Source organism: Mesoplodon mirus (genome assembly GCF_964341445.2).
Source record: "Mesoplodon mirus genome assembly, chromosome: 14".
NCBI lineage: Eukaryota > Metazoa > Chordata > Mammalia > Artiodactyla > Ziphiidae > Mesoplodon > Mesoplodon mirus.
The window spans coordinates 60,676,877-60,700,220 of NC_138990.1; the positions used below are offsets into that span (position 1 = coordinate 60,676,877).

At 42.8% G+C, this 23,344-nt stretch overlaps 1 protein-coding gene across 1 annotated transcript in view; it reads left to right on the plus strand.

The window, feature by feature from the left end:
• SLC3A1 (solute carrier family 3 member 1) overlaps positions 1–23,344 on the plus strand; it is a gene marked incomplete at its 3' end in the record, with an annotated part of 44,686 nt that overhangs the window by 12,803 nt on the left and 8,539 nt on the right. Inside the window, exons 3-9 of the mRNA XM_082643140.1 lie at positions 543–1,004; positions 3,702–3,881; positions 4,021–4,175; positions 6,772–6,897; positions 17,806–17,925; positions 19,850–19,974; positions 21,203–21,398. Coding sequence (XP_082499266.1) covers positions 575–1,004; positions 3,702–3,881; positions 4,021–4,175; positions 6,772–6,897; positions 17,806–17,925; positions 19,850–19,974; positions 21,203–21,398 — 1,332 coding nt within the window. The 5' untranslated portion in view covers positions 543–574. The remainder of the gene's footprint in view (positions 1–542; positions 1,005–3,701; positions 3,882–4,020; positions 4,176–6,771; positions 6,898–17,805; positions 17,926–19,849; positions 19,975–21,202; positions 21,399–23,344) is intronic.

The following is a 23,344-nucleotide window of genomic DNA, read 5'->3' on the forward strand; positions in this document are numbered from 1 at the left end:
TCTCTATGAATCTGTCTAAGTACTTCATATAAGTGGACTCAGACTTTTGTGTCTGGCTCCCTTCACTTAGCATAATGTCTTCAAGGTTCATCCATGTTGTAGCACATGGTCAGAATTTCGTTCCTTTTTAAGGCATATGTCACATTTTGTTTGTCCATTCATCCATTGATAGACACTTGACTTGTTTCCACCTTTTGACTGTTGGGAATAATGCTGCTTTGAACATCTGTGTACTCAATCAGGTAACACCTTAAATTGCAATGGAACCCTATGTCCTCTTCCCATTTCCCCTCCTCTATGCTCATGTCCCAGTCCAGATCTGAATCCCTCAGTGTAGTGACTATAGCTACGTCAGCCTCACAGGTGTAAAGATAATTTTTTTTTTCTTTTTTTTTGAAAGATAATTTTTTTAAACTCCCTTTACCTTTACCCTTTCTTCTTTGGCTGGACAAAGTCCAGCCAAGTTTATTTATAAACCACGCAAAGCTCCTTAACACAACCAAGCAATTCAGCGAGTTCCCTTCCCACTTTTGTTACTGCAGGAAGGCACTCCGCAGGGATAAGATTGTGAAACATGGCTGAGGATAAAGGCAAGAGAGATTCCATTGGAATGAGTATGAAGGGAGGCCGGACAAACAACGGGTTTGTACAAAATGAAGACATCCTGGAGAGGGACCCGGACCCAGGCAGCCCAGAGGACAGCCCACAGCACAACGCCGTGGACATCTTTGGCCCTGCGGAGCCCGACTTGAAGGATATCCGGCCCTACGCAGGGATGCCCAAGGAGGTGCTGTTCCGGTTCTCGGGCCAGGCCCGCTACCGGGTGCCCCGGGAGGTCCTCTTCTGGCTCACCGTGGCTTCTGTGCTCGTGCTCATTGCGGCCACCATAAGCATCATTGCCATCTCTCCGAAGTGCCTGGACTGGTGGCAGGCGGGGCCCATGTACCGGATCTACCCGAGGTCTTTCAAGGACAGCGACAAGGATGGAAACGGAGATCTAAAAGGTGCGTGCCTTGAGAGTTTGGGGCGTGTCCGAGATGAGGTTGTAGGGGACTCTTTCAGTTCTTGAAGGGCACTATGCCTGGGTTGTGCGGTAAGCACATTCCATCCAGTATGACTGATCACGCCACGTTTCTCCTTGTTTATGATGTTTAAAAGCCCCTCAGCAGAACCCAACAGTTCTTCCCATATGACGAAAGGTTACTTGCTGGAGCCCTTTGAGCCCCCAAAGAGCTGTTTAGTTTATTGCCTGCTAGGAACCTTTGCGTAGTTGGTCATCCATTCTAACTTCCTACGTGGGCAAGTTTCCTCCTGAAATGTGTCCTGCTTCTGTGCACTTTAGAGTTGGTTATCTCAGAGTGACTGTTTAGCATTCCTTTTCCAGTGTGCACAGTGGGTGGTTTGGCAATCTAGTGGAGAGTTTCTGATTAGTGAACAAAGCATAAATAATATTTTAGAAAAAGATTAAGTGATGTCTTTAAAATGTGTAGGCTGAGTCTCTAAAGCTTAAATTATGAGAAATGAAGGAAAGAAGAAAAGGCATAGAGTGGGTTGGTCATTACTTGAATTAAGGATTATTTAAAAACAATATCCATATTAATAAAAAAGTAAACAAAATTTAAAGTTATGCTAATAATTTCCTAGTGTGTTAAGTGTGGAATGTCCTAATTATTTATTGCATAAACAAGGATACAAACCATACACAGGAACTGTCCCAGGCAGATTGGTTGATAAGGTCACCCTAGTTAAAGGCAACAATAAGGAACAAATGAACCAATAAGGTAATTTTTGATAATGATATTTGGCTTGAAGAAGACAAAACAGAATGATTTAATAGAGTATGGGAAGTGGCAATGAGCTTAATCAAACTTTAAAATGTTATAAATACACTCTTGAAATCTCCAACTTTCCTGATAACTAATAAAAGGCTTTTCTTTTTCACACTCATATAATTTTTCTCTTTTTAAAGTCATCCTGCATCTTAGCTAATTGAAATATTTTCTGTCCTTCAAGATGCAGTTCAAATCCACTTCCTTCATTAATCTGTATTTAACCTCCTGATCAGTGGGTGCACTCCCCTCCCCAGAGTTCTTGTGGTGCTTTGGAGGAGCAGCACCTCTGATACTGCCTTGTAACGTATCTGGGTGAGTTTCCTTCCAACCCCCAGCCCCCAACATGGTCCTAGCACCTGCTTCTTACAAAGGAAATGCTTTGCAAAGTGATGTTTTGATGGAATAGAGCCCAAAACCCTAAACCCCAAAATACACTCCCCACTTCCTGGCCCTCCCTCTGTAATCTCCATCTAAATTCTCCTGCAAAGGGCAACTTCTAATCACCTCTCACATTTGCCATTTCCGGTAACTTTTCCTTGAAGGACTGGCTGCTTCCTGTAATTAATAGGTATTTTTCCTTGAGGTTGAGGGGGTTTTGTTGTTATTACTTGAAGAAAAATTTCCAGGTTTCAGTTCAGTTTACTGCCTTCTGTCCCCTGGAATGTGGGCCTGGGAGATCCCTTGTTTACTTTGTGTCTGTTCAGCCTCTGTTTGTATCATCCTGTTCCTTTGTGCTGGTTTTTGATATAAATCAAAATTCTGACTTAAATCTGCCTTAACATTCTTTTGTTGCCTTTTGACACTCTGTGTGGTCTCACAGCCACCCACACAGGGGACTGAGGTACAATGAGGACAAAGACAACAGCCTGTTACAGGGGAGGAGCCCCAAGGCCAGGAGTCAGGGGACTGTCCTGTGGTCTCCGTGACCTCGGACAGGCTGATTGTAGGAAGCCACGTAGAGTCCTACAGAAAGTTACTGGAGACTGAATGGGAAACTCAACTCTGGCTCTGCATTTAGGACTCTGAACTAGAAGCACCCACCCCACGCCACTATCTGCTAATTATCCTACGAGGTCCCAAGTACAGTTTCATTCCCATATCTCTTCTCAGCCAACTCTAGAATTCTCTTCTGTATAAATTCTTGGCTTCAGCGATATCCAAAGGAAATAGAATGTGGATCACATAGGTAATTGTCAGTTTTCTAGAAGCCACATTAAAAAAGTAAAAGAGAAATGAGTGAAATTAATTTTAATAATATACTTTGTATACTCCAACACATCCACTGTGTCACTTCAACATATCATCAATATAAAAATATAAATGAGCTATTTTACACTCTTTCTCTTCATACTGGGTCTTCAAAGTCCAGCGTGTGTTTTACATTTACAGCATATCTCCATTCAGACTAGTCACACTGCAAGTGCTTGATAGCCACATGGCAAGTGGCTACACACTGGACAGTGCAGCACAGACCACTTGACCTTCAGGGGCCATGTATTATTCTTCTTCATACCTTGGCACTTAGCCCAGCATCTGGCCTGGATTAGGTGCTCAAAAACCATGTGTAGAATAAATTAACAATAGTGTAGTCTTGATTTTAAGTATAAAATATGAACATGCCGCAAACAGATTTTTTTAAGTATTATGCATCGATGTTAAAGGTCAAAGGTTATTGCTAGAAGATTAACTTGCTGTTGTTTGTAGAACTAGACCTTGCTATTTGAATTTCACCCATATTCAACAAAATTCTAAATATTTCTGTCTCAATATAAATATTTCCATCTTAGACCTATTCCTTTTATTTTTAATCCTTCAACTAAAAAACCCCAAACTTTATTTATTTTTCATGGCTTTGACTTTTTCCTTCAGGCATTCAAGATAAACTAGATTACATCACAACTTTAAATATAAAAACTGTTTGGATTACTTCATTTTATAAATCATCCCTTAAAGATTTCCGACATGGTGTTGAAGATTTCCGAGAAATCGATCCCATTTTCGGAACAATGAAAAATTTTGAGAACCTGGTTGCAGCCATACATGATAAAGGTAAATTGAATGGAAGGTGGGTGGGATGGGTTAAGAAAAGCATTTCTCCAAAGGCTTAACTTAAAGCATTTTTTTCCTTCACTGTTACATTATTCTAATATAATCTTGTCCTAACATTTGAAATGTTTTCATTCATTAGGTTTAAAATTAATCATTGATTTCATACCAAACCACACCAGTGATAAACATGCTTGGTTTCAATGGAGTCGGAACCGGACAGGGAAATATACTGATTATTATATCTGGCATGACTGTACCCGTGAAAATGGCAAAACCATACCACCCAACAACTGGGTAAGTACCGACGTGCTTGATTTACAGAGGGAAAATGGGCAGCTCTTTAGTGATTAAACTGGTTATTTACAAAGCCCTGTTAAAAGAAAAAAAAAAAAAGATGGGTATAGTTTATGGGAAGGGGAACAAGTTTCCCAAAGACATAGAAATAAAGTCCCAAGCCTCCTAATCATTTGATTTTGGATTTTTCATTTTATTGTAGAGCTGATGTATTTCAGCAAATTAAAACCTATGCTCTCTATTAATGTCTTCTTCCTTTACTTCCCACTCTGTCCAGCTTAAACTCCATGTCCTATTTGTTCAGTAACTGTCGTGCTACTCTTCAGACCCCTTTGCCTTTCTGGCTTTTTGACTCCACTGTCGAACAAAACACTAGCCATAAATAAACCCAACCATCCATTTTCTCTTTACCTGAACCTCAGTATCTAAGCCTCTGGACGCACTCATTGTCCCCACCTGAACTGATCCATCCATTCTTTTGGGGGAATTTTACTAAATCCAGCTGATCAGCATACCCTCCCGCCTCTTGCCTTCTCCCCATTCTTATCACTCTCGGCAGCAAACTCTACTTTAAAGAAAGAACGGAAGCCATCACACCTGCCCCCGTTCCCACCCTCTTCCTAGTCACTTCTTTTGCAGCTGAGACCATGTCTCTCCTGTCTGGGGTTACCAGACTTACAAATGAAAATTCAGGAAGCCCAATGAAATCTGAGCTTTAGATAAACAGTGCATACTTTTTTAGTGTAAAATATTGCATGGGACATACTTCCACTAAAAAAGTATTTGTTGCTTATGTGAAATTCAGATTTCATTGGACGTCTTATATTTTCTCTGGCAGCTCTACTCTTGTCCCAGGACAGTCCCTCTGCCCATGCTAGTTCACCTTCTCTCCTGCTTTCTGCGGAGCCTTTTCCTCTGGATCATCTGTACCCCCTCCAGGGCCTCCTTCTTGACCTCCATAAACATTTAAAGAGGCTGACTCCTGGGCATCAACTTTTAGATGACCCAAGGGCACTCAAAGGACACGTGTCAAAGCCGACGGTGTGATCTTCTCCAACCTCCCATATCCCAGGTTCCATGAATGACACTAATGTGCAGCCTGGTGAACAGGCCTTTAGTAAGTCCTGGCATTTTCACCTCCCTAATTTTTCTTTTCCCTGATCCATCACCTTTGAAAGTGTTGATGACACTAGCAAACATTTGCTAGATGCTTACTGTGTGCCAGGCTCTGTGCTAAGTGTTTTATATTCATTAATTTACTTAATTCACCCTACAATCTTATGAGTTAGGCTTTAATTCCTATTTTGCAGATGAATAGACCAAGGCAGAGAAATGTTAAGCACATTGCCCTGGTTCACAACTAATAAATGAAAGGGCTAAGGACTGGATCTAGTCTAATTTTTACCGAGTGAACATAAATTGGTCTTAATTTTACATTTCTCTAATTGCTAATGATTATTATTTAATTACACTGAGGTCTTAATTTTACATTTCTCTAATTGCTAATGATTATTTATCTAATAACTAGTTATTAATGTAGTAGTTGCCTAATTACTAATGATGTTGAACACCTTTTCATCTGTTTATTCACTTGAGCTTCCACTTCTGTGGAACACCTGTTTAATGGTTTCTTTCCCCAGTTTTTTTGTTGGATTGTTTGTCCCTTTGAAATAGATTTGTGGAGGTTTTTTTTTTTTTGTATTTTGTATACTGATCTTTCTGTATACTGATGTATACTGTAAAAATCTTATCCTGGTTTGTATCCAGGTGGGCCATGAGGTGATCTGGCGAGAGTATGTTTCCTCAAAAGGCATCAGCTACTCCTTAGCTTGGGCCAGTGCTTGCCATGGAAATGTGGACCCAGTGTGACTAGGTCTTCTAACTAAAAAGAAAATATTATGCAAAATCCCTCAGTTTGTAAATGCTGTCCAATGTTCTCTTTAGTGTGAAATGAACAAATGGCTCAAGACAGAGCCCTGAGGAACCCTCACACAAGTTCCTCCTTCTGGAAATGCCACGGACATGAGCATTTCTAGAAGGAGGAAAGCACCACCCATGGTCAAACACGATTGGGAACCAACACTTGAAGTTTCTAGATTTCTTTTATTCCTGAGGACTCGTAGAGTTTTAATTTGAATGATTCTAATACTTTTCTGAGGATATAGTTTAAACAGTTGCTCTCTCTGGATTCAAGCTCCAAGACCAATACAATATGTCTTTCTCCCAAATTGGCCACCATTTGCTTTTCTTCACAAACAGGATTCCAGAGCCTGGATAGAAGATTCAAGAAAATATATTAGAGATGTCTGCTCCTTAAGTTGGCCTTTGTCCTGCCTTTGAGAGCATTGGTTTCATGTTGTGGTTGTTGGGAACAGCTTCTACTGTACAAACACATCACAACCACACTTGTGGGGCATTAGGCCAGTGGATGGCATTTTGGGGAATTAATTTACCTAGTGCCCCCGCTAGAAAAAAAATTCTGGGGATTTGTGCACTCAGTCCTCAAGGGGCCGGGATGGCAATGATCATTCCTTTGTGGGCGATACCATCATAGGAACCGTGCTAAGCAACTGATTTGCTATTTTCTGTTTGCTAGTTAAGTGTATATGGAAACTCCAGTTGGCACTTTGATGAAGTACGAAACCAATGCTATTTTCATCAGTTTATGAAAGAGCAACCTGATTTAAATTTCCGTAATCCTGACGTTCAAGAAGAAATAAAAGTGAGTATAGACACCCACACAAACTTCTCTGTTACATGGGTGCTTAAATGTTTATTCGATATACTTCGTGTTAAAAAACAGTAATTATGCGGGCAAAATCAAGCAGTGCAATTCAGTTCTGGGATTAAGGTGTCTGAAGCAATTACAGACTCTTAGATATGTCAGTGGCTCCTTTCTTCCTCTAACCCAAATAATCGAAGTCCGGGGGAGACAGAAACACCTGTTGCCTTAGCTCTGAGATGCTCATCTGCCTGTGACAATGAGCTGGTGTGGTGAGGCGGGGCCAGAACGGGGGCTAGGGGGTCCAGCTCCTGTGTCCGGACCTGGCCCACCACTGGCTACAGGGGGCTTCTGGGCGAGTTATTTGGCTTTTGTGTGTCTTGGATCCCTCATCCATGAAACACGATTGATTGCAGTCTTTGTCTCAGAGAACTTTTAGGAACATTAGATGAGATAACCCATGCAAAACACTTCTGTATTCACTCAGTAAATATCAACTTATTGTCTGCTCTGTGCCAGGTCTTGTTCTAAGCAATGGGAATGAAGCAGGGCATCAAAGCCCTGCCCTCAAGGAATCCCCAGTATCCTGAGGGGAAGGCAGACAATTAACAACTAAATATATAATATGTCAGGTGGTGATGAAGGCTTAGGGTAAAGAGCCTCGGAGTGCCAGTGAGAAGTTGGCTCAGAGACACCACTATATTGAGGTCCCATTTGCACAAAAACCTGACATTTGAAAGGGAGTCACATGAACATCTGGGGGAAGAAAATTTCAGGCAGAGAGAAGAGCAAATGCAAAATTCTTTGGGGGAGACTGAGCTCCACATGTTTTAGAAACAACCTGGGGGCCAGTGTGCAGGGCTGCCAGATACGGCAAGTAAAATGACAGGACACTCAGTTAAATTTTAATTTCAGTTAAACAGAGAAGTACAATATTTGAGACATTCTTCTACTAAAAAATTATTCACTGTTTATCTGAAATGAAAACTTAACTGGTTGTCCTGTATTTTATCTGGCAACCCCACCAATGCACTGCAGTGAAATGAGGGAGAGAGTAAGGGAGCTGGGGTGCAAAAAGCGAGGGCGGGAGCTGATGCTGCGGGGCAGTGAATGCTGCTGTAAGGGATGCGTGCTGAGTTAGAGACAGTCCTCTGTCGTCTGTGCACCGGAGAGCTCCCTCAGCGCCCCAGGTGAGAGCTGATGGGGCTCTCACCTGTGTGGTGGCAGTTCCAGCAGCACGTGGCACATAATTCACAGTGAACATTAGCCATATTGTTGTTTCCATTATTGCTGCTGCTTCGGCTCTGATTGGCAAGAAGTTAGGTTAGTGGGGTAGTGCTCTGAGGTAGGTGAGGAGGAGACCCAAAGAGAACAGGACACGGAGCCATGGGTCCCTTTCTACAGGTCACCACATCAGCCAAATAGAGAGGATGCAGGCTGCCAAGTTGGAGACACTAACAACACTGCACCCCTTAGTCTGTTCTTGTTTTGTTTTTAAATAACAGCTTTATTGAGGTATAATTCACATACCATAAAATTCACACCTTTCAAGTATATAAGTCAGTGGTTTTAGTACATTCACAGAGTAATGCAAGTATCACTACCGATTTCAGAACATTTTCATCACCTCCCAAAGAAACCCCGTACCCACCCAAAGTCGCTCCCATGGTCCCCTCATTTTCTCCCCCTGGGCCCTGGCAACCACTAAGCTACTTTCTGCCTCTATGGATATGCCTGTTCTGGACATTTCATATAAATGGAATCATACAGTCTCTATCTAAATGTCTATGATCTGTATCTATATTTATAATTTGTATTTAACTATTTGAGAAACTGTTTTCCAAAGCAGCTGGACCATTTTACATTTTTACTAGCAGTATATGACGTTTCCAATTTCTCTGCATCCTTACCAACACTTGTTATTGTCTGTATCTTTGATTATAGTCATCCTAGTAGGCGCGAAGTGGTATCTCACTGTGGTTTGGATTTGCATTTCCCTGATGGCTAATGATGTTGAGCATCTTTTCATGTGATTATAGTCTGTTTGTATATTTTCTTTGGGGAAATGTCTATTCACATCCTTTGTCCATTTAAAATTGTGTTATTTGTCTTTTTTGTCGAGTTGTAAGAGTTCTTTATGTATTCTGGACATGTGATTTGCAGTTAATTTTCTTCCTTTCTGTAGGTTGTCTTTTTACTTTCTCGATGGTGCCCTTTGAAGCACAAGGGTTTTTAACTGTTATGATGTCCAACTTATGTTTTTTTCTTTTCTTGCTTATGCTTTTAGTGTCACATTTAAGAACCATTGCCTAACCCAAGGTCATGAAGATTTAACTCACGTTTTCTTTATAAGAGTTTTGTAGCTTTAGCTTTTACGCTTAGGTCTCTGGTCCATTTTTTGTTCATTTTTGTATATGGTGAGAGGGCGTCTAACTTCATTCTTTTCCATGTAGCTATCCAGTTATCCCGGCAGCATGTGTTTACAAAAGATTATTCTTTCATCACTGAACTCTCTTAGAACCCTTTTGAAAATCAGTTGATCATAAACGTCGGGGTTTCTTTCTAGACTGTTGGTTCTGTCCCATCGATCTATATGTCCGTGCTTATGCCAGTACTGTCTGGATTACTACAGTTGTATAGTAAGTTTTGAAATTGGCAAGTGTGAACTCTACAGCTTTGTTCTTCGTTTTTAAGACTGTTTGGCTATTCTGGGTTCCTTGCATTTCCCTATGAATTTTATTATTTGTTTGTCAATTTCTACAAATAAGCCTGCTGGGATTGTATTGAATCTATGGATCAGTTTGGGGGAGGATTGCCGTCTTAACAATATTAAGTCTTCTGATCCACGGACACAGGATGTCTTTCCACTTACTTAAGGTCTCCTTTAATTTCTTTCAACAATGTTTTCAGTGTACGAGTCCTGCACTTCCTTTGTTAAATATATTCCTATAGACTCCTTAGTTCTAAGACTATTTTTACTATATATGTTTTCCAGAATTTAGATGAATTGCTTTGCGATCTCGAGAAGTAGGCACCTTGTCAAGGCAGCCTTGTCTCAGTTGAGAGAGGGGAGGTAGACACGGTCAGTCAGCTAACTAGGGGTTAGTTTTAAACTTCTCTGATGGAGTGTGGACTCTCCTCTTCTCCATCACTGAAGATCATTTGCACACTCACACCCCCTCTTTGGGCCCGCACCACTCTCATTAGGCACTTACTTTGTGCTTTACCTGGATCATCTCATTTAATGCTCAGAAGAAGCCTAACTTAAAGAGATTTTATGACCATTTTAACAAGAAGGAAACTGAGGCTTAGAGAGGTGACATCACCCACCTTGGGAGTGAGGGGACAGGATTCAAACCCAAGCACTGAGATTCTGGAGTCCACATTCTTAGCCACAACTCCACACCTGATCTGAGGCAAACTACTTCTCTTTGTGTGTTTCACTTTTCCTGCATAGTTTTTTAAATTAATTAATTAATTAACTAATTAATTAAGTTTTGGCTGTGTTGGGTCTTCACTCCCGCACGCAGGCTTTCTCTAGTTGCGGCGAGCGGAGGCTACTCTTTGTTGCGGTGTGTGGGCTTCTCATTGCAGTGGCTTCTCTTTTTGTGGAGCACGGCTCTAGGCACGGGGGCTTCGGTAGTTGTGGCTCGTGGGCTCTAGAGCACAGGCTCAGTGGTTGTGGCACACGGGCTTAGTTGCTCCGCGGCATGTGGGGTCTTCCTGGACCAGGGCTCAAACCCATGTCCCCTGCATTGGCAGGTGGATTCTTAACCAGTGCGCCGCCAGGGAACTCCTCTGCATAGTTTTTGCAAGGAGGTTTTCAATTGGAAATACATAAATGGGAATATAAACCAGTTGGTTTATCTGGCAGTGGATTTCTTCAGGCTCGTTGTGACAATATTGATGGATTGTCTGGAGATGTGTAGACAAGTGTGGTCAAATTTGCCAAAATGTGCCAGCAATACATAAATCCTTTATTGGCTAACCCAGCTGTTCTCTTGCAGGCATCCAGGTAGTGGAGTACGTGAATAGGAGTCTTATCTACTGGACCTGCAGGATGAAATCCCTCTTGAGATGAATCATTATTGCCTCTGGTTGAGAGGTTAAACATTTTTGTAAGGCTGGTTTAGAAGATTTCTTATTAGAAGTAAATAAGAAAGGCTGAAAGCTGTAAGGGAAAGCTCTTTGCTTATGGAAAGGGACCTTTCACATGAAGGGGCTTCTGACACCCTCCTTCCCCCCAGCAGCACTTATCTCCGCAGCAGAGTTAAGCAGGTTAATAATTTGCAACGCTGCGAGTCTGTGGTGGGGAGGCATTTGGAACGAGCCCTGCTTGCAGACCAGCTTGTACTCACAGAGTCTGAGCCTTCTTCCGCTGGGCTCCCATCCGATTTCAGCTTATCTGCACAGTGGGAGGCTGGCAGGCAGCACGGAGCACCCTTCTCTCCTCTTAGTCCCCCCCTTACACTGGCCATTTGGGACTTGGCTCTGCCCCGAACCTCTCAGGGCTAGAGCATTTTCAGCTGGAGAAGTCAGGAGGTTTCCTCAGAGGAGGTGGGAGCTTTTTTTTTTTTTTTTTGCGGTGTGCAGGCCTCTCACCGCTGTGGCCTCTCCCGTTGCGGAGCACAGGCTCCGGACGCGCAGGCTCAGCGGCCATGGCTCATGGGCCCAGCCTCTCCGCGGCATGTGGGATCTTCCCGGACCAGGGCACGAACCCGTGTCCCCTGCATCGGCAGGCGGACTCTCAACCACTGTGCCACCAGGGAAGCCCCTGTCTAGCATTTTATACTTTTCTGATCACTTTGGTTTTTACTTGCCCTCCAAATCCCTTATTTGACAAATGAGGAAACTGAGGCCCAGAGAGGTGAAGTGACCAGTGGATGAGCTGTAGAGCAGGGAAGAAACTCCGATGGCCTGGCCCCATGTCTGGAGCTCAGTGTGACCCTGAAACCACCACATGGGAAGGCTAAGCCCTGGAGTAGGGAAGTAGTATGTTTATGGCAGCTGGGGACTGGGAACCAAGATGCCCTCCTGGCTTAAGATGGAATCAGAGCATAAATGTTGGCTCTGCTCTGCCCTATTAAGCATGGTAGTGCTGGAGAGAAGCAGCTCAATTCAAAATAAAATTTACTCATTACCTGCTTTATAAACCAGCTCTGTGCTTGATGCTAATCACTGCATGTTCTGTATGCCATGCACTTCATTCTAAATCATTCCCTCATTTAACAGTATGTGTTGTGTATTGGCCATTTGCTAGGGTACAGTGGTTGATAATATGGGCCCATGTTGTGGCCATCACAGGCTATAATATTATATTATATTCTGGAGGGGGAGGTAGACAAACAGGAAATTACAGTAAAGTGTGCTGAGTGGTCCTGACAGTGGGAAGTAGGAGAATGCAGGGCAGGCACCTAACCTGGACACAGAGTGGGAGAGACTAGGGTACACTTTACAGAGGAAGCAGTGTTACCTAGAGGATTAGTAAGAATGAGCCAAGCGAAGAGACACAGGTGGGAGTGTTCCCAGCAGAGAGGAAGCAGGGTCACGGCACAGTGAAGGTGCTGGGAGTTGTCCAACATGGAGACATGTTGTCCGGGGGTGGGGGGGGGTTGACAGGACGAGATGAGAGAGGAGGGTAGGAACCAGGTCATAAGAGGCCATGGTAGGATTTGGGTTTAAAAGGTCTTGGGCAGGGAAGTAATTTTTGATTTGCATTTGGAAAAATCAACCTGGTTGTGGAGAAGGGGCTTGAGTAAGGCAGGTTCAAAGGTGGAGGGACCAGGGAGGTGGATGGTACAGTGACCAGAAAAGAATGGTGGGGGCTTTGGGCCAGTGAGGGTGGTGGGGTTGCAGAGGCATCATCAGGCCTTAGAGAGAGTCCAGTGTGACTCCCAGGTTTCAGATTTGAATGCTGGCTGGGTGGTGGGACTGCTTCCTGGGATGGGAGACATGGGAAGAGCCGGGGTGGAGGGGGGGTGGTCTCAGTCATGCAGAGTTTGAGCTCTCTGAGCGACATCCAAGTGCTCAGTGGATATAATGACATGGAACTCAGGGGAAGGTCTGGTCTGGAGATAAGACTTTGGGATTTGTTGACACGTGGACAATGCCCACAGAGGTCAGGTAGGTAATATCAGTGAGAGAACTGGGCCAGCTGAGGGGAACAAGGGGGCCAGTTGTCAGCTCGTAGGGGTTGTTGTCATGTGGGAATGAGGGCCAGGTGTAGCAGGTCCTCCAACTAAAAAAATAAAAGTAAAGGAAGGCCACGTAACAAATGGATAAGGCGCCACACAGGGTTCCAGTTCTGATGCACCACTTATTGCCGTGTGACCTTGATCGAGGTACATCATGTCCTTGTGCCTCAATCCCCCCGATGGTAAAATAGGAATAATAATGGTACATACCTTGTGGGGTTGTTTGGGGATTAAACGGTTTAACCTTTGCAAAGCACTTAGGACAGTGTGTTGCTTTTGTATAAGCATTAATACTTGTTAAATAATCAATAAATGATAGATAAATGAGTCAATACTGTTGTGCAGCAAAATGAACAGAGGGTATAAGATGGAGCCCCAAGGAGTATTAATATTTAAAGGAGTGTTGAGCAGACAGAGGAGTAGCAAACCAGAAGCGGGGTATCCTAGAGCCAAGGCGTATGAGTATTTCTAGACAACAAGGTTAGTCTGTGTTGTCAGACATGGCAGAGAGATCAGGTAATATAAAGACCAAAGTGTCAGTTGACTCTGGCAGCAGTACCCCTAATCCTCACAGAATTCCTGCAAGGCAGGTATTATTTTATTGACGAGGAAACCAAGGTTTATGGAGGTTATGCAGATAAGCTAACTCATGCAGCTGGACAGTGGGGGAGATGGGATGGTACCCAGATGGGTCAGATTCTGGAGCCCATGATCTATGTCCTACTTCTGGAAGAGTTAACAAGGAATTTTACCCAGGTTTCTGGAGAGCAGTAGGGTCAGTTTACTTTCCCTGCTTATAAGCAGAGGATATGGTTTTCTCTCTGTCCTACTGAAATAGCCTGTGCTTTCTCATTCCTTCTTGAGATGGATGACCTGGGATTTATGTCATTATCAAGAGGATGTCTTATATATCATCACATGTAAGAGCAGAGCTTTTCTCTGTTCCAAACCTGGCTTTTTAGGTAAATGGGCCCAGTAACTTCAGTCATCTCAAAAGGAAAGGTTTGCCTCGAGGTTTCGAGGATTTGGATATCAGTACAGTAAGTCCCCTACATACGAACGAGTTCCATTCCGAGAGCACGTTCGTAAGTCCAATTTGTTAAGTCCAACAAAATTAGCCTAGGTACCCAACTAATACAATCAGCTATATAATACTGTACTGGAATAGATTTATAATACTTTTCACACAAATAATACATAAAAAACAAACACAAAATAAAGAAAACATTTTAAATCTTACAGTGCAGTACCTTGAAAAGTACAGCAGTACAGTACAACAGCTGGCATACAGAGGCTGGCGTGGAGTAAACAGGCAAGAAGAGTTACTGACTGGAGGAGGGAGAGGGGGTGGCAGATGGTAGAGCTGAAGCTGCAATTTCACTCACGCCTGATGTTGATGGCACAGGCTCTGGTTCCTTGCTGGATTCAGTTCTATCTACCCTCTTGAAAAAACGATCCGGTGACGTCTGGGTAGCAGCTCTCATCCTCTTTCCGTATCTCCAGTAAGGATACTATACTACTGTACTCTATACAGTACTGTACAGTAAAGTACACAAAAGCACAACCACATGTAGAGGAGGCATGCACGTGACAATGTACGCCAGACGCATGAACTAACTTACGTGATCGTACGTGCGAACGCACGTTCGCATCTTTGAAAGTTTGCAACTTGAAGGTTCATGTGTTAGGGGACTTGGTGTAATGCTGAACTGATTCCTTTTTCACTCAGAGCAGCAAGTTGTTTAAGGAGAAAAGAATGAAAATGTGCCTGGTGATGTCATGGGAGTTAGTCAGAAATCGGGAACACAGAGTACTGTCCCCAGAGTCCTGTTGTCCCTACGTGGGTCACCCAGACCTGGCGGAACCAGGCTGTTTGCCCATTTCCGCATCCGGCCCCTGGGGGAGCTTAGTTGGCATAAAGAGAGGGTTAACCATTAAAATCTGGAGCTGTCTTTTTTCACCTGGTTGAGAATAAATAGCACGAAGCAAGTCTTTTTCAAGAGCAGATTTTGGATTATCTGGGTGAAAACCTCAGCGTTTAAAATGACTCTCAAAAACAAGCATCCAACATTTGCGGTTTTGTTTCATCAAACAATGATAACATCTCTTCCTGGACTACAGTGAACATCCCTGCTGGGGCCGTATGCCTACGCTGGGGTACACGTTCCTCATTCTTTAATGTTGGGTTAATAGTTAGCAATGCTGAGATCCCCGAAGTGAATGAGGACCCCATGAAGAAAATGAGTAGCTTTATTTTAGGAAATCAGTGATCAAAAGCTTAATGTTTACAGCAGCATGGTGTTTAATGTTTTCCCACATTTTTTCAGAGGCTGCTTGGATGGATTACAGTTATTTGTGCCCCACCCCCACCTAGAGCCCCTTCCAGTGTTCCCGCTTGTAGAGAACAGCGCCACCTGGGGGTGGACCCGGTTTGCGTGGTATCTGAAGCTTGTAAGAATTGGGGGACTTTTTGAAATGAAAAAGAAAAAAGTATAAAATTAGGTACAGAAAAATGAGTGCTCATTTAGAATGAAAAACGAATGTGGGTAGGAGCCCATGCAGTGAAGGGTCCTGAAACTTCAGCTTCGTTAGCTTCACGCTAAGTGGGCCCTTAGAGCCCACTACAAATGAGGCAATTTTGTAGATCCTGTTCTACAAATGAGGCGCCTTCATATCTGGTGACTTCTCCAGCTGAATCTCTAACCAACTGCCTTCCCTTCCTGCCATCCTGCTGCGCTGACCTCCCTGGCAAATCCTGCTCTTTCACCCCCTTGTGTAAGCTTTGTGTAACCAAAGCTCCTTTCCTTCAAAGTTTCATCGTGTCTGTGATTTAAATATTTTTGCATTAATATTTGTCCAGCTAAGGATTCTAAAAAAATCAGTGAGACCTAGGACTGTGTTTAGGTTGTGTTGTATTTTGCTCATGGCTCTAGTTCCAAGGCTTATTAGCTAAGTGCCTGGTCCCTAGTTGGAACCCAAATACTTATTGAATGAATGAATTTGTGAAGAAGGATGCTAGCTAAGAATAAATTTGTGGGTTTTGTGCCCCAAAGAAAAATTCCATTGGGTAAGGCCAGCTTAAGGGTATTTGGGTCAACTGTGTTCAAGATGAGGATTGTCAGCAGCAGAGCCTGCTCTTACATTTGAAAAATTTGTTCAAGCTTTGCCATTCAAAATCTCACCTTGAAGAGGCTGACATCAGCCTTGCGTTCAGCCTGTAGAAACCTTTGGGAGCCTTGGGACTTCCCTGGGGGTGTACTGGATAAGGCTCTGCGCTCCCAATGCAGGGGGCTGGGTTCGATCCCTGGTCAGGGAACTAGATCCCACATGCATGCCGCAACTAAGAGTTCACATGCCACAACTAAGGAGCCTGTGAGCCACAACTAAAGAGCCCACCTGCGGCAGCTAAGACCCAGTGCAACCAAATAAATATTAAGAAAAAAAGAAACTTTGGGGAGCCTTGAATGGCAGCACTCCAGACTCCATATGCACATTTCTTGTAGATACAAGAAACATCCTTTGAATCAAGCGATTCTGGGAACAGTCCTTATTTGGGGTCTATAGCTCTGTTCCCCTCACTAGGTGAGAACTGGCTTCTTCACTCCACTACTTTAAATTACAGGTGGTTCTGCTCTAATGTGATATACACATTCCTATAAGACCTTCCTTTCAGCAAGGATTGAGCTGAAAGGAGCGCAGGGAGAGCCACTGTCCCTTTGCAGGAGGGTGACTTTTGGTGGGTGCAGGAGTAGGCCCAGCTGGGAGGGGTTGGCATGCGAGGGGAGCTGAGACTAGGCCCTCTGCTTTTCAAGGTCACCTGGTCCTCCTAACCGCCCCAATACAGGCCAAGTCATCCTCTGCCTCCATGCTTGACTCATGCTGTACCCAAAACAGTCCGGAATGTTCTTCTGGAGTCACTTCCTGATCACATCCCACCAGCCAAGTTCAAGCTCTAGCTTTTCCTTGGTTGGTTGTGCCCACCCATATTAAATCTGATCTTCTTGGAGGTCCAATAGGCATGCAGAGTAATCTCCTCTCATGATTTTGAACCGTGTCCTGCCTTGTGTTAGGTAACCCTCTCATGTCTCACGTGTCCCCAACTACTCTGTAGATTCCTCGAAGCCAGGGAACATGCTGTACTTCTTCGGTGTCCCAACAGTATCACACCATGTTTGACTCATTCAGGCTTGATACCTCATTCTTTCATTCCACGACTGGTTCACTAAATAACAGTTGCTGGGTCAGTGGCAAGGGAAGCAGAAATAAAAGCTGCAGTTCTTTCCCTCCAGACTCTCCCAGTCTGGTGGAAGAGCCCTTCATGATTGGGCGCTTAATTGGTGATTTTCTCTGTTCCGAGTGACCTTGAAGGAACTGGGCATGGGGCAGATAAGCTACGTTCCCAGTTTCTCCTGAGTCCCATCTTTCATTTTGAGTGGATTCTTTAAACTTTGGGAACATGCTCATAGCATCAATTACAAATGTAACATTCTGAATTCAAGTAAGAGAGAATGGGAGCCCATAAATGCAGTTATTCAAAGTTCATTATGCTCAGACACTGTGGTGCTAAATAGGTAAGAATACGAGTGCTGTGCTTGTTTTATATGTGGAGGTGACTGTTTTATGATGGAAGTCATTAACAGTCAAGGCCTTTATTAAACCTTATGACAACAATGTGTGGTTAACGTAACCAAGTGTTTCGCTTCTTCATGTTTAGGAAATTATACAGTTTTGGCTCTCAAAGGGTGTTGATGGTTTTAGCTTCGATGCTGTTCAATTTCTTCTAGAAGCAAAGCATCTGAGAGACGAGGCCCAAGTGAATAAGACCCAAATCCCGGTAAAGTTTTAAACATATACGTATATATGTTTTAAAAATATATTTTTACATAAATGTGTATTTATATATTTAAAAATGTTATATATGTATGTATTTTCTTTTCTGAAAATGTCATTAGAGTGTTGTCTTTTTTAGCCTGAGACACCACTTACCAGAGAGAAGTGTTTTGATTTTCTTTAGAAAATAGAGGAGTTTCAAATGCACGTGACCAGGTATTTCCTTCCACTGCTTCCTCCTGAGTGATCCCTACAGGAGTCCTTCAAAGACGAGGTTTCTGGAGGGCATGGACAGTGTGGACTCCACCGAAGGCCATAACTTACTGTGATTTTGTCAATCGCTCAAGCTCAGGGGAGGCGGCCTAAATTCCCCAAGTGCTTTTGTAGTCATTAAAGGACACATAGGTAGAAGGGAAGGGAACTAACACTTGCTGAGTGTCAATTGTACGCTATTTGTTGTATCCATTTAACTCTCTCAACATCTTGTGAGGTTTCATGATCCCCATTTAGCAAATCTTAGAGAAATTAATTTATCAGGGTGACAGGTGATGAACAGAATCACCACCCAAGCCTGTATCTGCTACAGGATTTGGGCTCTCTGTGCTTCCACACCAGTGGTTCTCAACCTTCCTCCCACGTCACACGTGACAGAGTAATAGTCCCGTGCCCCTCTCACTCCTCTAGTTGACCACCATTCTACAGTCACTCTGTTTTCAATGGCCAAGTAGACAGTAGTCCTAAAATGCATTCCAAAATAACGGATTTGTACATTTACACAATGAAATGTCAAAATAAATGAATTATAGTAACACAGCAATATGGGTCAATCTTAGTGATATAACGTGTAGCAAAAAAATCTAAAATTATATATAGCATGATGCCTTTTTTAGAAAGTAAAATTGAATTCATATGGTCACCAGTTTGATAGTTCTGAGTAACAAAGGGAAGCTGGCCATGCATGGGCTAATTATGAGACCATGTCATGAACCAAAGTTTATGATTAAGCTTTTTTTTTTTGCACATGATTTCCAGTAGAAAGGAAAAATGAAGGGAAAAAAGGCTGTGTATTAGCCAGTTGTCCCAAAGAGAAGCACTTATCCTTGGAGGAGAAGAAATCTCAAAATAACCTTGCTAATTATAATATGTCCTAAGACAGGCATATGTTTCCAGTCAAGACAAATGATCAGAACAATGGGTTTTGTGTGCTACCCAAGAAAAACTTAAATAACATGTAATTTCCAGAAGACATCTAAGATTTCAAAAAACTTCCCTTGATCTAGCAAGGGAAAATCACTTATAAAAAAGAGGTCCACTGAATGGATAGCAACTCATGGACTCTCTAGCCTGTCCATGCCCTAACCCAGGACTTACAAACTGAGCCTGTATTAGACATAATCTTTTACTTTGATTCCAGAAGATTACTGTAACCCTAGGAAGGCAGAGAATGAGTATCACAAAAAATTACTAAAACCCTGGAAAAGTATAACGGTAAGAATAAAGGACAGAAATGGTAAAGAAACAAATTTAAATGCATGATATTAATAGTTTTGTAAGCAGATAATGTAATAATACGCTCTATAATCATTAAGATAATTTGTTTTGTTTGCCTTTAAAAATGTCTAGTGCATTTGGGACAATAAAATGTTTAGGAGGATTAAATACATTTGTAATCAGTGTTTAGGTGTTTGGTAAAATTTAACTTGTTTACTAGATTTATAGTTAATAATTTATACACAAAATGAAACATAACAGTTTCTAATGTTCTTTTCCATCCACAAATTCCCTTGAGCAGCAGAAGTCCTAGGACCATCTTTGAGCATGTGTGTCTCGGCTTGAGCCCTTTGAAGAGACAGTCCATATTCACATGAGGCCAGCTATGGGCATTTGACATTTGACATGATGGTAACCATGCTGTCCTGTTTTCAAAGGACACAGTCACTCACTACTCGGAGCTGTACCATGACTTCACCACCACACAGGTGGGAATGCACGACATTGTCCGCAGCTTCCGGCAGACAATGGACCAATACAGCAGGGAGGCTGGGAGATACAGGTAACCACGGGCGCAGTGTGTGATCTGCACTTTATCCCTCACAACCAAGCATTCTTAAGAGATTCAGTTATAATGTAATAAACCGCATAATTACAATGTATCATAGCTCAGTTATGCTAGGGCCTGGTATAGTCTCTCATGTTCCTTAACTTTGCTGATTTTGTTTCCTCTTTTGTAAAATGAAGCTAATCCCACAGTACTTATTCACAGGAATTTTGTGAAGATTAATTAAAAGATATTATCCAAAGGTTAGTCATTAACCATTACTATTTTTTATCATTATTTGACCTGTTAGCATGCAAATGTTCCAACTAAACTGTTAGCTATTAGGTTAGTTAACCTAAGTCTCAGTTTTCTCAACAACTAAAAAGTGATGATGACACCCCCATAAGGTTGTTGTGAGATTACATGAGATAATGTCTGTGAAGTACTTAAAACAATGCCTGGCACATAATAAACACTCAATGAATTTAACTCTTATTGTGTTTACATAGATTACCCAATAGAATCAGTGGAAAAGGAGTTCAAGAAATTTCTTCTCCTTAAAGTAGGTCCTCTGACCACTATTCCCATTTTACAGATGAGGAGACTGAGACTCTGAGCATGCAGGTAATGGTCACATAGGTTGTGGCCACAGAGATGGGACTGGAACTGAAACACGCGAGCTCCAGATACTATGTATCTTATCCATTAATGTAATGTCTCAAACAGCTAAAACCAGCATTGATGTGGGTCATTTCAGGTGAATATGTCTTCCCTGAAGAGTGTTTGGTTTTCAACAACTGAGAGTGCACCCCAATAATAAAGTGAGACTTTATAGGGATTCCAATACAAGGGGGCTTTTGGGGGAACCCCTCTTACCTTATATGCAGACATATACTGTACATTCTAAGTGGAGTGATGAGAATTGCTAAATAAAGTCTTCCTGCAAGTTACTGAGTTTCATTCAGAGTTAAAGAACAGAACAGTATTGACTGAGATCCAAACGTGTTTTAGACATGGCTTAGTAATAAGCTAGTCTTTGGGTTTAATATGAGAAATTGCCAGGTGACCCAGTGTGCCATTTCTTGGTCAACTGGCTTGATTCTGCTTCCTAGTGAGCCCTAGCCAATACGGTTAATAGTATGCATTCACCTCCCAACATCCTGTCCATGAGACACAGCAGCTGCAAAGCACTTTCCCAGTCTCCTGACAGGCCCTGATGTCACTGCACTGCCAACTCTTACAGGTTCATGGGGACTGAAACCCATGGAGAGAACATTGCCAAGACCATGATGTACTACGGTCTGCCTTTTATCCAAGAAGCAGATTTTCCCTTCAACAGTTACCTCGGTAAACTAGACACTTCTTCTGGTAACATTGTGTTTGAGGTTATCACATCCTGGATGGAAAACATGCCCGAGGGAAAATGGCCTAATTGGATGGTAAGTCCTTATGCCCAGCTCAGCATAGGGTGCTGGTGTGCTTGCTGAATAATCCTCTGAAACCTCTGAAACAAGGGGCACATTTGTCTCTAAGTGACCTTCACCTTTCCTTCATTTTGTGATTGTTTAGTGAGCCAGACACATCCCAGCTCCTGACCAGGTTCTTGTCATTCTTCATTCTTTTCCTTCTGGTTCTGAGACTAATTTCAACTGGTCTGTCTCATTTGCTGATTCCTTGGCCAGTTCAAATCTGTCCAGCCCGTCTAGGGAATTTTTCACTTCCTTTATTGTATTTTTCAACTGTAATTTTTGCTTTTTTCATAATTTCTCTTTATTGACAGTATCTATTTGATAAGGCATTGTTCTCATACTTTTAAAGAATCCTGTAGATATTGTTTGTTTTTGAACACACGTATAATAGTTGATTTAAAGTCATTGTCCACTAAGTCCAATGTTTGGGTTTCCTCAGCCAAGTTTTCTGTTGATGCTTTTCCCCCCTCTGTATGGGCCATACTTTCCTGGTTCTTTGCATGTCTTGTATTCTTTTTTGTTGTTGTTGAACACCGGATTTTTTGCCGTATGCGGGCCTCTCACTGCTGTGGCCTCTCTCGTTGTGGAGCACAGGCTCCGGACGCACAAGCCCAGCGGCCATGGCCCACAGGCCCAGCCGCTCCACGGCACGCGGGATCCTCCCAGACCGGGGCACGAACCCGTATCCCCTGCATCGGCAGGCAGACTCCCAACCACTGCGCCACCAGGGAAGCCCCAACACGATATTTTAAATAGTAAGTGTAGAAATATTGGATATCATATTCCCCCCTCTCCAGTGTTTGTTTCTTCAGTGACTTTCTTGGATTAATTCTGTAAAATCTGTGTTACTTGTTGTGTGCGACCACTGAAGTCTCTGCTTGGTCAGCTAATGATTGTTAAGATTCCTTAGATGCCTTGAACCTGTAAGTCTCCCAGCCTTTGCTGAGGGGCTGTGTGCGGGGGTGGGCATGCTTTCAACACTTTGGTAGGCAGCTTACAGCTCCGCCTTAGTCTTTCCTTTCTGCTTGAGTTTCAGGGTTAGCCAGAGGGGAGAGATTAGATTCTTGGGGCTTCCCTGGCTACCTGTGCAGCCCTGTGCATGTGTGTAGGCTTCTAGATTCCAGGAAAATGTCAGAGCCTTTCAGAGCCCTTTATGGTCATCTTATTCCTAACTTTTTAAAGGTTTTTGGTCAGTCTCTGTTTAGCCCAGGTTGGTAACACCACCTCAGGGAAGTATGATGATTGATCAATTGCTGCTGATTGTTTTTGGCAAATGCCTTGGGGATAAGACAATCTGCACAGTTAGCTTTGAGTCAGATCAGATAAAGAAAAAACCCAACCAAAAGTGAGCTGCTAGAAAGGTCGAACAGTGCCAGTTCTCTAGAGATGGGGCTTTTGATGAACTCAAAACCTATTTTGGTCCTCCAGTGGCTACTAGGCTGCTGGTTTTTACATTTTCTGTTGGTTTTCAAGGCTATCTTGAATCTGAGGGGAGGGGCATGAGATTATGGCCTGTTAAAATGATACAAAGCTTGCTGTTCTGAGATCCAGCTGTTTTTCTTGAACACCCCTGAAAAAGTGGATTTTTACAGTTTTTGCCAGCATTCTCCTTGCTTTCATGGTAGAGATATTTGGAGGTCCTTACTCCACCATTCCAGAAGTACTCCCTCTCTATACAAATTTTATCATGTAGTTGTAGCACGTTTTTTCATATACTCAAAGTCTCATAGGCAACTGGATCTCAGCCTGTGAGAGGCCCTGATCTCTGTCCAATGCTAATCTTGATTTCAGTTCTGAGAAAGAAAAGTGATCTAGGTTCAGAAGACTTGAGAAATCACAAGGTTTCTTGTCAGATGCTTTTGAGATAATGAAAAGAATAAACGGTGGAAAAGTTTAACCTAATTTTCTGGCCATAA